A 15179-nucleotide genomic window follows, 5' to 3' on the forward strand; every position below is an offset into this window, starting at 1 on the left:
GGAGGACAGTCAGAGCCACTGCAGAAGATATTACCAATCATCACTAAGACCCTAAAATGGGTGCGAATTACTGGCCCTGTTGTCATCACAATTTAAAAGCAAGCTGCTCAGAATCCAAAAGTTACAGTAAAACCTACACTGACTTATTTGCCATTGTTTTCCTACCCTCCACACCGCTCCAGAAAGAATCTAAGGTGGCTTCATGAAAATAAAATATAAAAAGATAAAGATGAAACTGAAGATATGGGGGCTGCGCTGGGGCTAGTCAAGAGGCGGGGATCCGCCGCCGCTGAGGAAAGAAGCATCCAAGGCGGCACCATGGTAGCTCAACCGAAGAATCTTGAAGGCTATGTGGGATTTGCCATTCTCCCAAATCAAGTGTATAGAAAATCAGTGAAGAGAGGGTTTGAATTCACACTTATGGTAGTAGATGAATCTGGATTGGGAAAGTCAACATTGATCAACTCATTATTCCTCACAGATTTGTATTCTCCAGAGTATCCAGGTCCTTCCCATAGAATAAAAAAGACTGGACAGGTGGAACAATTCAAAGTTTTAGTCAAAGAAGGTGATGTTCAGTTGCTGCTCACAATAGTTGATACCCCAGGATTTGGAGATGCAGTGGATAACCGTAATTGCTGGCAGCCTGTGATTGACTACATTGATAGTAAATTTGAGGATTACCTAAACGCAGAATCGCGAGTGAACAGACATCAGATGCCTGATAATAGGGTGCAGTGCTGTTTATACTTCATTGCTCCTTCAGGACATGGACTTAAACCATTAGATATTGAGTTTATAAAGCATTTGCATGAGAAAGTGAGTATCATCCCACTGATTGCCAAAGCTGACACACTCACACCGGAGGAATGCCAACAGTTTAAAAAACAGATAATGAAAGAAATCCAAGAACATAAAATTAAAATATATGAATTTCCAGAAACAGATGATGAAGAAGAAAATAAGCTGGTTAAAAAGATAAAAGACCGCTTACCTCTTGCTATGGTGGGTAGCAACACTATCATTGAAGTTAATGGCAAAAGGGTCAGAGGAAGGCAATACCCTTGGGGTGTGGCTGAAGTTGAAAATGGTGAACATTGTGAGTTTACAATTCTATGAAATATGTTGATAAGGACGCACATGCAGGACTTGAAAGATGTCACCAATAACGTGCACTATGAGAACTACAGAAGCAGAAAACTGGCAGCTGTGACTTACAATGGAGTGGACAACAACAAGAACAAAGGGCAGCTTACTAAGAGCCCTCTGGCACAAATGGAAGAAGAAAGAAGGGAGCACATAGCCAAGATGAAGAAGATGGAGATGGAGATGGAGCAAGTGTTTGAGATGAAGGTCAAAGAAAAAGTTCAAAAACTGAAGGACTCTGAAGCTGAGCTCCAGCGGCTCCCTGAGCAAATGAAAAAGAATTAGAGGAAAAACGTCATCAATTTGAGGAAGAGAAAGCAAACTGGGAAGCTCAGCAACATATTTTAGAACAACAGAACCGTTCAAGAGCCTTGGAAAAGAACAAGAAGAAAGGGAAGATCTTTTAAACTGTCTGTTGACCACCAGTTATGTATTAGTTGCCAATACGCCAGCTTGGACATCAGTGTTTGTTGGATCCGTTTGACCAATTTGTACCAGTTTTTAAATCCATAATGATGGATTTAACAGCATGACAAAAATTATTTTTTTGTTGTTCTTGATAGAATTAAGATGCCTTGAATTATCTAGGGTGTTGTGTACTTAGAAAATAACAGCTTTAAGCACCTTTTTACATTTTCTTTTCTTTTTTTTTATTATTAAACAGATGTCTTCAATTAAAAAAAAAAAGAAATTGAAGATATGCAAATAAAGAAGACTAGACCACAGGAAAATAAAGGCAGATGACAAGCACAGGTCCTGGGTGTGAGAACCTAACTCTGCACCAGGCCCTGGGCCGCAGCTTCACCCCAACTTCACTGACTGCCGAGACCCCTCAGGTGGTGGCATTCACATGGAAAGAGGGTGCTGTCTCAGCCCAGCTCCCGACTGCACAGCACAGGGTGAGCAACCCACTGGGTCTGGGCCCTCTGCCCAGCAGGTGTTGGCCAGAACACTGTGTCTTTGTTCACCTTTCAAATCAAGAGTTCTGGATTCTCTGCAATACTATTGCTCCTCTGTTTCTTAAAAGGAGAACAGCAAGTCCTCCATTCAGAAACAGTTGTTTTTACTCCTAGGTTAAGAAAAGCTACCAAAGAAAAATACATGTGTGTGCACGAGCATATATGTAGGCAGGACAGCGAAATTTCCTACAAAGGAGCAAGAACCCACTTGCCAAAACTCAGTAGACCAAAGGCTTTAAAGTCCCAAAGGTAAATCACTTCACTGCCTTCTGTCCCGCTGCTGGATGTGTGTGTAAACTGCTTTCCTTAGGTAACCAGACACATTCCTGAGGACACCCCACAATTCAGTGCTGCTTCCCCCTGCCTATACCAGGCACTCATTCATTCATTCATTCATTCAACAAAATACATGCTGAGCATCTACAACGGGCCCAGCCTGAGCGGGTGCTGTAGACACACAGGCATGCACACCATGGCACAGCGCCCCTGCCCTCCTGCAGCTTACATCCTTTATTTTAATGGCACTGGGGATGGAATCTAGGGACTCCCAAATGCTAGGCAAGTGCTCTACAACTGAGCTGAGTCCCCAACCCTGAAACTTACATTCTAGTTGGGAGGGAGGCCAGAGAGTCAACATTTATTACACAGACAACTATTCCCAGGCTATAATAAGTACTGTCGGAAGAAACAAGAATATATCAGAGGCTCCTGACTTAAATGAGCCATCAAAGTTCCCCAAAGAAGGAATATTTGAACTGAGCTCAGAAGGATGAATGGAAATTAAACAAAGGAAAGGTAGTGGGGGAAAACACATACTAGGCAGAAGGAACAGCACATACAAAGGCCCTGTGGGAGAACAGCAGGCAAACAACAGAGGGAGGGCAGCAGGAGCCACTGAGGCAGCCCTTACAAGCTGGTGAATGACAGATATTCATGCTAACCCCACTGAAGCAAAACACTGAAGACAATGAAGCGAAAGTAACGTGGCTGGAGGTGCACTGAGGAAAGATGTCTCCTGCTGCCATGGAAAGAGAGGAGGAATGAAGAACAGCTGGGAGGCACAGATCAAGCACAGGGTGATGCTGGGAGCTGGGGATACAGAGAACCAGGCAGAAATGAAAGAAAGTGGCTTGGAAGTGATTCTGAAGCCCCCACCCTCATCTAAAGGCCTCTCGGTGCCACTCCCGTGCCCCCAATCATGCAATTCGAGTCCAGGTCAGTGTGAGGCACAGAGGGGAAGGGAGGATGAAAGGTCATGACCTTACCTTGTCCCCACCTCGGAGGGCTCCCCCCAGGCAGGACGCTCCAACCGGGGGAGGTGGTGGGCAGCGGGCCAGCTGCCCCACCAGGGTCCATCTGCGGCTCACAGGCCATGGCAGGGAGCCAGGCGGATTCTACTTCTCCTTCCTGGAGTTGTGGTTCATGCTGGAGCAGCCAGCTCGACTCCAGCCTTCAGAAAACAACACAAAAAGGAACTTCAGGCCAGAGCCTGCACAGGCTGGGCTTCCTAGAGGTGAGGCCAAAGTCACAAAAGGCCAGGGTCTTCATGCTGACTTTGGTCTTTCTGACCAGGCTGCGGACATTTCTTAGAGGGAGAAGGAGAGGAACTAACCCGCCCAGGCCTCAACTGAGAACTTCCCTTCTGGGCTTACATCTCTCTAGGTCAGCAACTCCAGAGACCTGCAGGTCACAAGAAGGCTAACCAGGCCCCCACTCCCAGAGCTCTGGGGCTTCGGTTCCCTTTCTGAGGACACCCCAGGTACCCAGGCAGAGCCAGGTATAAATATTACAGGAGCCTTGTTTACCCACAGGATCTCAAAGAGCTTCCCATAGACACTGCAAACTACACAAGAAAAACATCAGAGGGTGGGAAACATAAATTAGAAAAAAAAATGACTACCATGAAAAACAAAAAATACCCAGACAGTCAGGCAATCAGGTTCCCTAGCTGAGACGGTGGGAGTTTGTGTTCAAGAACATGGACTCCAGAGTCAGACTAAGCAGGTTAAATCCCACCCCACCACTAGTTATGGAAACTTAGGCACGCGGTTTAACCTCAGAGCTCCACCTCTTCAAATCAAAGAACTTTCCTCACAGGGACTCTGAAAGAATACACGCATGCTATATACAAAGGACACAGAGCAAGGGCAGGCATGGTGTTCACACCTGTAATCCCAACACTCTGGGAAGCTGAAGTAGGAAGATCGAAAGTCAAAGCCCAGCCTGGACAATTTGGCCACTTAGAGAAATGGTCTCAAAATTTTAAAAATTTTTAAAATAGGGCTGGGGAAGTAGCTCAGTGCAAAAGTCGTGAAATCAATCTCCAGGACCACCAAAACTAAATAAATAAAACATACATACAGCAGCATCTGGAACAAACAACACACTCCATGGACATTACCTCTTTAAAAACTAATAGCTCTTGTCGCCATTTGGAGATTTGACACAGCTGTGCTGTTTGACACATGCTGTGCCTGAGCCAAGCATTTCCTTTTGAGCTTCCAAGTGGCCAGAGCTAACATGAACAAAAATCAGTTAAACAGTCATCTATAAGGAGAAAAGAAAAGAGGGCAAGGGAAGGCTGTGTCTTGTCGGCATTGGCTCTAAAAGGTCTTGGAAACCATTCAAAGCCCCCAGAGCCAGGACCCTCAGAGGCACAGCGGGCATCACCTTCGCCACTCTCATCACCAAAAGCAAGGACAGCCTCTGTGTCTCTGGGATGAAAAATTGCATCTCCAGGCTACAGCTTGCAGGCTTTATCCCTTTCGTGAGTCCACCTGGCAATCTGAGCGTTTCCCTTTGCCACAGAAAATCGGGCTGAGTTCCCTGGAGTACACCCAGGCCTGCTGAGAGTCCACCAGAGTCTTCTTTTGCTGCTGCGGTTGGGAGTACTGAGGAAGACAGGCACACATCTGCTTGAGAGCAAGCTGGTCCCAAGACACTGTCAGCATGTCCCCATCACCTTCTGCCTCTCAACACCTTACACAGGACCAGCTATGCAATTTGTGGGCCCCTGTGCAAAATAAGAATGTGGGCCCCTTATTCAGAAATGAGGGAGAATTCAAAGATGGTGACAGCAACCAAACCAAATTAAACCAAACTGGGGGTCCTGAGTGGGGGGCCCCTGAAGCTAGCGACATATACCTGAAGCTGGCCTTGACCTTAAGCTCCCTAAGGTTACTTGGGAGTCCCATCTCCCAACAAAAATATATAAAAGATAGAATCGGGGTGTGTGCCTATAATCCCTGCTCTCTAGGAGGCTGAGGCAGGCGAACTGCAGATCAAGCTCAGCCCAGGCAATTTAGTGACATATAGACCCTATCTCAAAAAGTAAAACACAAAAATAAAAAGGGCTGGGAATGTACCTCAGTGTGAGGACTGGGTTCAATTCTCTGTACTAGGGGAGAAAAAGAAGAAATAAAAGAGCTTTTAAACTAGCAATGGTCTAATTTGGACACACACGTTTAAATACCACATTTCTCTCGTGTGAGAAACCGAAAGTGGAAATAAGGACTGAGATGTGTAATGAATGTTGGGAAATGGGAAGAAAGTGTTCAAATGGGAAGGGAACAGGGGAGGGGGGAGGAAGAAAGGAAGGAAAGGACCCAAAAAAAGTGAAAATAGAAGGAAAAACTGGAAACAAAGCTTTTGTACATAGGGAGGGGAGGGGCTTGAGGGGGGAATGGGATAAAATAAAATGTATTTTTTAAAAAATACAGATAAACTAGCAATGGTCATACACTTGCCTAGGCTCTCTCTACAGCCAGAAAGCTGCAAAATGTTATAAAGAGGTGGAAGACTTCAGACTCAGAACGCCTGAGCTTGAATTCCTGCTCAGCCACTCATACAGCCTGGGGTGTTCGCCACCAAGGAATCCGGCCTGAACCTTGCTGTTCCCATCTGTAAAATGGGAATAAGGGAGTCCGCCCAGCTCAGCTGCTACGAGGATCTGACAGAGGCAATGCAAGCGTGACATCCAGTATTCTGCCTATCATACATACCCCTTTCCTCAAAATGTTTTCCCTATTTCACAGGAAAGAAAACAGAAGGTAAATGCTGTGAGGTGACCTGCTGTAAGCTGGGCAGCCACCAGTTTAGGAGCCAGGGAAGAACTCCAGGTACATGGCTTCAGAGTCCAGGCTCACAACCTCCATGCCCTTGCACCCTGGCTATCTAATTCTAGGACTGTTTCTGAAACATCTTGAAGCAGAGCAGGTCAGAAGAGACTGGGTTTTCAGGTGTGATCTAGAAACAAATTCCAGGCAGCCTAAGATGCTTCCCCGGGGAGGGCAGGGTCTTCTCCTCACCTACCCACGGTACTCTCAGATACACTGAGCACTTGCCAGCCAATCCTACCATGCCTTCGTTCTTCCTCTCACCTTGTACCCCTAAGAGGCACAAAAGCAACAGAACTCATGTGCACAGACAAGCACTGAAGCCCTTCTCAGCTTCATCTGATCATCTGCTGGGCCCACACCCCAACAGAACCCTTGCATCCAAGCTCCAGACAAAGATGTCCTAGCCAGGAGCCTGCAGCCAGAGAGGCTGTCCTGGAGCCTCGGATTCCTGGGGGACCCAGCTTCAAGGAAGTACCGTGCACAAGCTGGAGTCACAGAGGTCTAAGGTCTTCCAGGCTGCACCAAAGGTTCCATTGTTGCAAAATCACACAAAAATCCAAGGTCTTGGGAAAAAAGACCTGGGTCACTGTAGTTGGCTCCACAAAGCCCCAATCCGAAAGGCTTCCTTTGTTCACCTGAGGCTGTTCTGTGCAACCTAAAAGTAACCTGCCCGGTCCGGCCACTTCCCACCTAGGTGACCTTGAGCAAATTACTGGACTTCTCTCTGCCTCAATTTCCTTCCTCGGAAGTGGGGATAATGATGGTAACCTTAGATTGCTGTGAGGTTCGGCGTTCACACAGGTAAATCACTAGGTACAGCCCTGGGAAAACAGCAGTCACTGAAAGAATATAGCTGTCCTTCCTTATTTTTACTGAAACCAGAGATAAAATCCGAAGTCCCACCCTCCACACTGGGGATCACCATCTGCGGGGAAAGGAGAGCTCACAGAGAATTACCACGCTGACAAGGACCAGGCAAGGCAGAAAGAAGGTGCAACCTGGGGTGGCAGACAGGTTCTGCAGTTTTCCTAGAGAAGAGGAGGCTTCTGGGCTTGGCAAAGATAGAGCTGAGAGAAGCCAGTGCCAAACAGGTACAGGTTCCGATCAAAAGCCAAGATGGACTCATCAAGGCAGCTGGGACTGTGCCCAGTCCCCCCACTGTCTAGGCGCCTACCTTGCAGCCAGCCCCTCCTCCAAGCCAAAGGCTCGGAGGATAGGAGGGGTGATAGCAAGACCCCAGAGGCAGCTATTACCCTCTGCGTGTCCAGGCCCCATCCAGCTCAGCCCTGCTCCAGCCCTGGGGCGGGACAGAAGGAGCGCCAGACCCCAGGGTACAAACAGGCAACGCAGAGGGGAGAGCAGAGCAGAGCCTTGAAACTCCAGCCACTAACCGGGTCCAGTCCAGCCTTCCGAGCTCCTCTGGGGGAGTCTGCGATTTCACCCAGCCTTCCAGCCCTCACAGCTCCACCTCCTCACACATGCTCAACTCCCCTGAGGCTTTCCTCTGACACTGGCTCCCCAGCCTCCCGGGCAACTATGTGCCTGCCTGAGATTCCTCATAGGGAAAGAGAAACTACAGTCTTCCTCCCCAGCCTGACTCCGTTTTGTTTTTTAAACTGGTAATCCAACAAGAGATCATAAGAGCACCTGTCACCAAAGTTTGCGGTGGAAAAACCTACAGAGACAATGAGTCCAACTCCCCATCCTATAGATATGGACATTAAGACCCAGAAAACAAAGTGAACTACCCAAAATCGAGGGGCCACCCAGAGCAAGCCAGAAGGGAAACCCCGGCTCTTTGAGGCCGGAGATGTCCCACCCTACACGGCCTTGGCCAGCTGGCTCTTGCCCCTGTCCCCACCCTCCAGTCTAGTGCAGGTCTGCAGCCTGGGACAGGGGTGGAAGGATCTCCTTCACCCCGGAAGTGGCCCCCGGGAGAGCAACTTCCACGTCCACCGGCCTGAGGCGCGCGAAACTCCCCGGACGCCGCCGCTCCGGCCACCCAGGCCCTCTGGCGCCAACCAGGCCGAGGCGCAGGCGACGCACGGCCCCGACCCGGGATCGCGGACGCACTGGCGCGCGCACACTCACCGCCGCAACGCTAACGCCGCCGACCCGGGGACGCGGGAGGTCGGGGTCACCGCGCTCCTCAGCGCCTCAGCCTCCGCGCCTCAGCCTCCGCGCGCCGCCGCCCCGCGCAGCCGGCCTCCCGGGCGCAGCGCCGCCCTCCTGGGCCCGCCCCCGGCCCTGCCGACGCGCTCAGTCACCCAACAGGGAGGAGGTGCCCGCGAGGCTCGCCCTAGCCCGGAGGGAGCGCTTCTCACCCGCCCGCCGCCCAGCCGAGCGGCTAGGCCGCATTTCATCAGCCAGGTCCCCCCGGGGCGCCCGAAGGGCTCGCGTGCCCGCGCCAACCACGAGTGTCGGATCTGGGGTTCAGCGCTGCACCCGCGCCTGGTCCTGGCCGCTGTCCCAGGGTCCCGCGGTCTCCGGGCAGACCGGAGACAGAGTGGCGCCTGTGTGATGTTCAGTCCTGGGTGATAAAGAATCACGGGATCTGGTGGATGAGGCAATATTTAGGATCAAAAGTTTCTCTGAGATTTGTTTGTAATGAAAAACTGGTACACCGTATTATAAGAGCATGAGTTTCGGGATCATTTTAGCTGTGTGCCAATCCATATCTCTCCACTTCTGGTACTAGAGTTTTGGGGTAAAAACTTTAGACCTGGGGTCCAACAGACCAGACACGGCCATCTTTCCCTAACTCCAGTTTTAATCAACGTGGTCATGCTGGGAAGCACTGATAAAGACATTCAAGATCTATTTTGGTAAAGGCTGACAGAAGCTTTGGGGATTTAGAAAAGGGAATGAAGTCAAGAGTTGGGGGTTTGCATGGCTGGCAGTGTAGGTAATCTTGATCAAGCCCCCAAGTGGCGACTGGTATCTCAGGACTGGTTCTGTAACGTCCTAGGAGACCCATTGTCACCTGAGGGATGAAGGCTCCTGCTTTGGAAGTGGCCTCAGTTCATGGCACGGGGCAGTTATTCCCACTTGGGTAAGTAACCTCCTCATGGGGTGGCCTTCAAGAGTCTGCTGTTCTTGGAATCCAAGGTAGCTACAGGTTTAAGACAATGGCTGAACATCACAAACACTGGCAATCACATGTCCCTGCAAACCATGAAAATCACCTCAGTTACTCTTACTATGAGGTCCTCCTACCTTGAAGGGAGATGGGATGCTTCCCATAAATTTAGGGCTAATAAACCTTATAACAGGACACTTCCCAAGTGATTAACCTGCCTCACAGAGCTGGGCAGGGCTCTGTCCCAAAGTTTTAAGGTAAAAAAGAACTAAAATGAATGCAGAGAACCCTGCGTTTAGTTACCCATTAGGCATCTGCAGGCCAAGCCTGTTGTCTTGTTCTATCATCATTGGCAAATTATTTAACCTCTCAGTGCCTTCATTAGCTTTTTTAAAAATTCATTAAATTCATGGTGTTGTGTGAAGATGTAACGAGATCATCTGAAGTGTTGGGACCTATGAGGCACATCATACCTGCTCACTGGTGGATACAACTGCCAGTCACACAGCTGCATACTCACTGCACATTGCCCACCACCCTCAACGTCATCACTTTTGGAAAGCACCGGTCTTGTGCATTTTTCTTTAGATCACATGTACAGGTGTGTGTGTGTGTGTGTGTGTGTGTGTGTGTGTGTGTGTGTGTTTTACAAAAGCTAACAGATGCTGTTGCTCTTTTTTTTTTTTTTTTTTTTTTTTGCAATAGGGAGATTGAACCAGGGCCTTCACTTTGAGCTACAGCCCCAGTCCTTTTAAATTTTTTTCTTCTTCATTTTGAGACAAGGTCTCACTAAGATGCTAAATTGTTGAAGCTGGGCTCATATTTTGGATCGTCTTGCCTCAGCCTCCCAGGTACTGGGATTACAGGCTTGTGTCACAACCAGCTGGGACCCTGCTTTTTCATTCTACAAAGTAGTGGGGTATTCATGCCCTGCCAAAGCACTCTACTGTACTTCATTTCCTTTTAAGGGTTTTGTAAACTTCCATATATTATAGAAAGGGCTTGCCATTCCCAGCCCCTCCCTCTTGGTGGACCTGTAAGTGGTTCCCACCCAGGCAGGTGAGAGGATCAGGGGTGTACATAGTCAGATTTTTGCCACTGCCTGAATTTCTACAAGTGTACCTGCACACATTTTTAATTTCAACAGATCCTGCCAAATTGCTGGGGAATTCAGACGCAGGACTTGCCTGGCTGCATGTTCAGCTAGCCCAGAGGCTCAGTGCATGGAGGCAACAAGCAGTAATCAAAACTAAGTGACAGATCCTACCCAAGTGCCCTTGTTCACCAGGTTCTGGGCTCTAAGAATGAAGTTCATTTCTTTATCGCCAAATCCATGTGGGTGTCTGCTAGGTGCCGTGCATTATACTGGGTGGTAAGGACCACTACATGTAAGGTCCCTGTGAAGTTTTCAGAAAAACCAATTGAAAGGCATGGGAGGGCTGGGGATTTGGCTCAGTGGTTTTGCCGCCTGCTGGGCAAGCGCAAGGACCCGAGTTCGATCCCTGGTACCAAAAAAATAAAAAATAAAATAAAATAATCTTTGTTTAAAAAAAAGAAAGGCATGGGAGCAAGAGACCCAAGGGAGCATTACTAAATGCTGACAGGCCCGAGATTTACCTCAGTGGTTCCACCACCTGCTGCTCAAGCGCAAGGACCCCAGTTCGATCCCCAGTACGGAAAAAAAAAAAATAAAATAAATGCTGACAAGGTATTGAAAGGGACCCTGCAGTGAGTGAGGCCTGGTCCCCATATCTCTAAACCCTGCCTGTCTAGCAAGGCCTACCTCCTCCATGAAGCCAGAAGTGCTGCCGTCCTTTCTGCCAGGCTGCCTTCATGCTTCCTCCCCACTGCTGGTTGCTCCAGCACCAGCCTACACACTGACACATCAGCCCCCCTAGACCAGGGAGCACAGAATACAGGTGTTTGAGCTGGCTGACCAGCTCAGTCTTGGCACTGTACCCTGGGGGGGTACACAAGGGCTTTTGTGGTGATCTCAAGCCACTCTCCCTACCCCCAGCCTATCCTAATCTTTAAGTCTCTCCTCAAGCCCCTAAAAACCCTAAGCTCCACCAATACAGAGCCTCTTTCAGTTCCTCCTCTACCCCAGTTCTCTTTCACTTCCAGTTCTCAGTGGCTGCCCTTCCCTCTCCATCTGGAAGGTGAGCCCCAAAGCCCAGCTCCACTTTATCACCTAATTCTTTCTCAGGGGCCAACTGGCAGGGCTCTTCATCTGGGAGCCCTTTCCTGTCCTGGGCCTAGGTCAGTGCCCCCTCTCAGTGGAACCCTTGCTCAACTTCCTCCCAGACCTGTCAGACAGTTTATGGTCATCATGCAGTTCTCCCTTTCCAAAAACAAAATAAACCTTTGGGCACTAGGCTGTTTCTGCCCATGGTCACAGCTACCCCAGCATGCTGCCCCCATTGCATCTGGGTACTAGACAAACAGGGATGAAATCAAAAAAATGAAATCAGGGCCCTAACTACAGGAAAATCCCAGTAACCACAAATCCCAGCCAAAGCCACCATTACTCAGTAGTTGCTTCATACATTTGGCTGTGTTTGCAAGGGTCACAGGCTGTACGTGAGGGCTAGCCAACCCTATTTGGCAACCTGGATGAAGTAACAGAATGAACTTTGTTCCGGCCTGGCAAAACCTTAGCATCACAGCAGGTGGTACAGGAGGAGGCCTCGGTACTGCTAGGTAAGTGAAATGGCAAAGATCAAAAGTCTTCCAGTTACAGACTCAATGACATTCCTAAACATTTTTAGAAACATACTGTTTGAAGCACCATCATGGTCTGAATAGCATCAAAGACAGCAATTCAGGCTGGCAAGTTAGAACTGGGTTCAAATGAGGCTTTGCCACTAATTACCTCTGTCACCTTGGGCAATTGACTTGATCTCTCTGAGCCTCACTCTGCTAATTTATAAATAGGAATAACATTCATCTCAGAGAGATAGATGGTGAATTAATTATGTAGATAAGCATATTATCGAATTGCTACTGATATTTCTAAAGGTGAACCATTTAAAAATAACTTCCAGGTACCACTGCCTGCCTTGCAAACGAAAGGACCTGAGTTTGATCTCCAGTACCAAAAATAATAATAATAATAATAACTTCCAACCCTGTTTTACAGAAGGTTCCATGCTAGTGGCTCCATGACATCCATTTCAACTCCTGGAAGTCAGTGGCCAGATGACAAACTCCATTATGAGATGTACGTGATGTAGGTTGACAGCACCTGAGGACTTGGGACTTGAGACATAGTTGTGTTTGTCAGGAAGTGTGCCAGGAGTAGCACAAATCACAGGCTGTTTGTCAGAAAAGTTTGGAGTCAAAACCAGAGGAAAAAAGTACTCTCAATTTCTGTCAGAAAGGCCACAATCCACCCAGGCAGTGTCATAGATCTGTTTCTGTGCTAGATACAGAAAAATAAGGGCCAAAACTGCTATATAGATCAATGCAATCCCAATTGAAATCCCAGCAACATACTTCGTGGACCTTGAGAAAAGAATCCAAAAATTCATTTAGAACAAGAAGAGACCCAGAAGAGCAAAAGCAATTCTAGGTAACAGAGACATGGCAGGGGGTATTACAACCCCCACCTTGAAACTACACTACAAAGCTACTGTGATAAAAACAGCATGGTACTGGCAAAGAAACAGACCTGAGGACCAGTAGAACACATTAGAAGATGCAGAAACAACTCCAGACACACTCAGCCACCTCATCTTTGACAAAGGAGCCAAACACCCTCACTGGAGGAAAGATAGCCTCTTTAATAAATCGTGCTGGAAAAATTGGGTTTCAACTTGTCAAAGATTAAAACTAGACCTGTATCTCTCACCATGCACTCAACTAAAATCAAAATGGATTAAAGATCTAAATATTAAAACAGAAATGCTGAACCGGCCAGAACAGAGGTTAGGTAGAACTCTTGAAGACATTAGTGTAGGAGAAGATTTTATGAACAAAACCTCAGTTGCCCGTGAACTAGCACAAACAATCAACAAGTGGGATCTCTTCTTACTAAAAAGCTTATGCACAGCAAGAGAAACCACCAGCAGTATGAATAGACAACCCACAATATGGAAAAATATTTTCACCAGTAGTCCCTCAGATAAAGGTCTACTACCTTGAATCTATAAAGAACTTAAAAAGATCAGACTTCCCAAATTTAAAGACCCAATCTGAAAATGGGCATCTGAAATGAACAGATATTTCTCACACAAAGAAGTAGGAATGCCAAATAAACATATGAAAAAATGTTCAACATCACTGGTCATTTGAGAGATGCACATGAAAACAACACTGAGATTCCACCTCACCCCAGAAAGAATGGCTGCTATCTTGAAATCAACCAATAACAAATGCTGGTGGGGCTGTGGGGAAAGAGGAACCCTGCTCCACTGCTGGTGGGAGTGTAGACTGGTACAACCACTATGGAAATCAGTATGGGGATAACTCAAAGAACTAGGAGGTCCCATTTGACCCAGCTATACCCCTGCTGGGTATCTTCCCCAAAGAATTAAAAGAATCATACCACAGTGATATATGTGCACCCATGTTCATAGCAGCACAGTTTGTAATAGCTAAAACTTGGAAACAGCCCAAATGCCCATCAACTGAGACTGCATAAAGAAAATGTGATTTTTTAATAAAATGGAGTACTACTCAGCCATCAAAAACGAGAAATTAGAGACATTTATAGCTAAATGGATGCACATTGAGGCAATACTCTTAAGTAAAATAAATAGGACACACATGTCTAAATACCAAATAGTTTCTCTAGTGTGAGAAACTGAAAGTGTAAATAAGAACTAAAAGGTATAATAGATAATGTGAAATAGGAAGAAAAGGGGCAAAGGGGAGGGGGAAGTGGGGAGGGGTAGGGGAAAGGAAAGAAGGGAATGGAATTAATATGAGAAAATGGAAAAAAGGAAACAAAGTCTATGTAAATAGGGAGGGGTGGAGGGGTTGAAGGAAGGGCAGGGGAATGGGGAAAAATAAGAATCAAGAGAGATTATGTAAATGTTAAAATTTCCAATGATAAATGTCATTATATTGACATTATATACCTAAAATGTACCAATAAAAGAATATACAGTTAAAAAAATAAATAAAATGGCAGACTTGTTAAAGAAAAATGAGGGCCAGGGACAGATACAAAGGAGAAAAGTGGAGGAGGGCCAAGGAGGGAGAACTCACATCTGTCTGAGAAGAGAAAGGAGAGCAACTGAAGATAATTGGGCTTTAAGTAGATAGCCTGAGTCTTCTGTCTTTTCATCTTCCAAAAAACCCCAGAAGACAACAGCAGGCAGCCCAGTTGTGCCTGCTGAACCACCAGGCCCACTTCTTTCTTGACACCATCTACAACTGCTGCTGCCATCTGTTCTGGAATGCTGCCACTCTTCCCTTTGTAAGTTGTCAAGCAGAAGGGGGATGTGCCCCAAACTCTCCAAGCCCACTCGCCCCCAACAGTCATTTCCCCAACTGCAGTTAAGCTGTGACCCTGAATTCACATTTGACCCGGAACTGGGCCGGGGATTTAGCTCAGTGGTTCCGCCACCTGCCTCAAAAGCATAAGGTCCTGAGTTTGATCCCCGGTACCAAACAAAAAACAAAAAAAAAAAACCAAACAAACATTTGACCCAGAACCAGTTGGCATCCTTTGATGTTTTTTAAAAGCCAGAGAAGGAAATATTATATGATGTTCTAGCAGCTTCCTCTCTCCAGTTCACTGGCCAAATCTTTCAATAAAGGATGTGCCTCACCCTCCTTAGACCTGCCTATTTGTATGGGAAGGAGGGAAAAGAAAAACTAGCACTGCCTGCTTGGATGGAGGCTTTTGCAGTACTTCCAGAGCCACTGCAT

The 15179-nt window shown here is 47.3% G+C and overlaps 1 protein-coding gene and 1 pseudogene across 9 annotated transcripts in view; one reads left to right on the plus strand and one right to left on the minus strand.

Moving 5' to 3' along the window:
* The window catches only part of Tmem268 (transmembrane protein 268), a 44695-nt gene extending 35944 nt beyond the window's left edge, over window positions 1-8751 (minus strand). For 2 of the 9 annotated variants that reach the window (XM_087183313.1, XM_087183319.1), the window contains exons 1-2: window positions 8315-8429; window positions 3371-3555 (exon numbers count right to left, since the gene is read on the minus strand). In XM_087183313.1, coding sequence (XP_087039439.1) covers window positions 3371-3479 — 109 coding nt within the window. In that variant the 5' untranslated portion in view covers window positions 3480-3555; window positions 8315-8429. The other 7 variants (XM_087183317.1, XM_087183312.1, XM_087183314.1 and 4 more) reach the window with 7 other exon arrangements.
* Window positions 281-1653, plus strand: LOC101720994 (septin-7 pseudogene; annotated as a pseudogene).
* Window positions 8752-15179: the final 6428 nt, after the last annotated feature.

This window comes from Heterocephalus glaber, unplaced genomic scaffold (genome assembly GCF_053883595.1).
Source record: "Heterocephalus glaber isolate CG9 unplaced genomic scaffold, H.glaber_assembly_v1.0 deba00001479, whole genome shotgun sequence".
Classification (NCBI taxonomy): Eukaryota; Metazoa; Chordata; class Mammalia; order Rodentia; family Bathyergidae; genus Heterocephalus; species Heterocephalus glaber.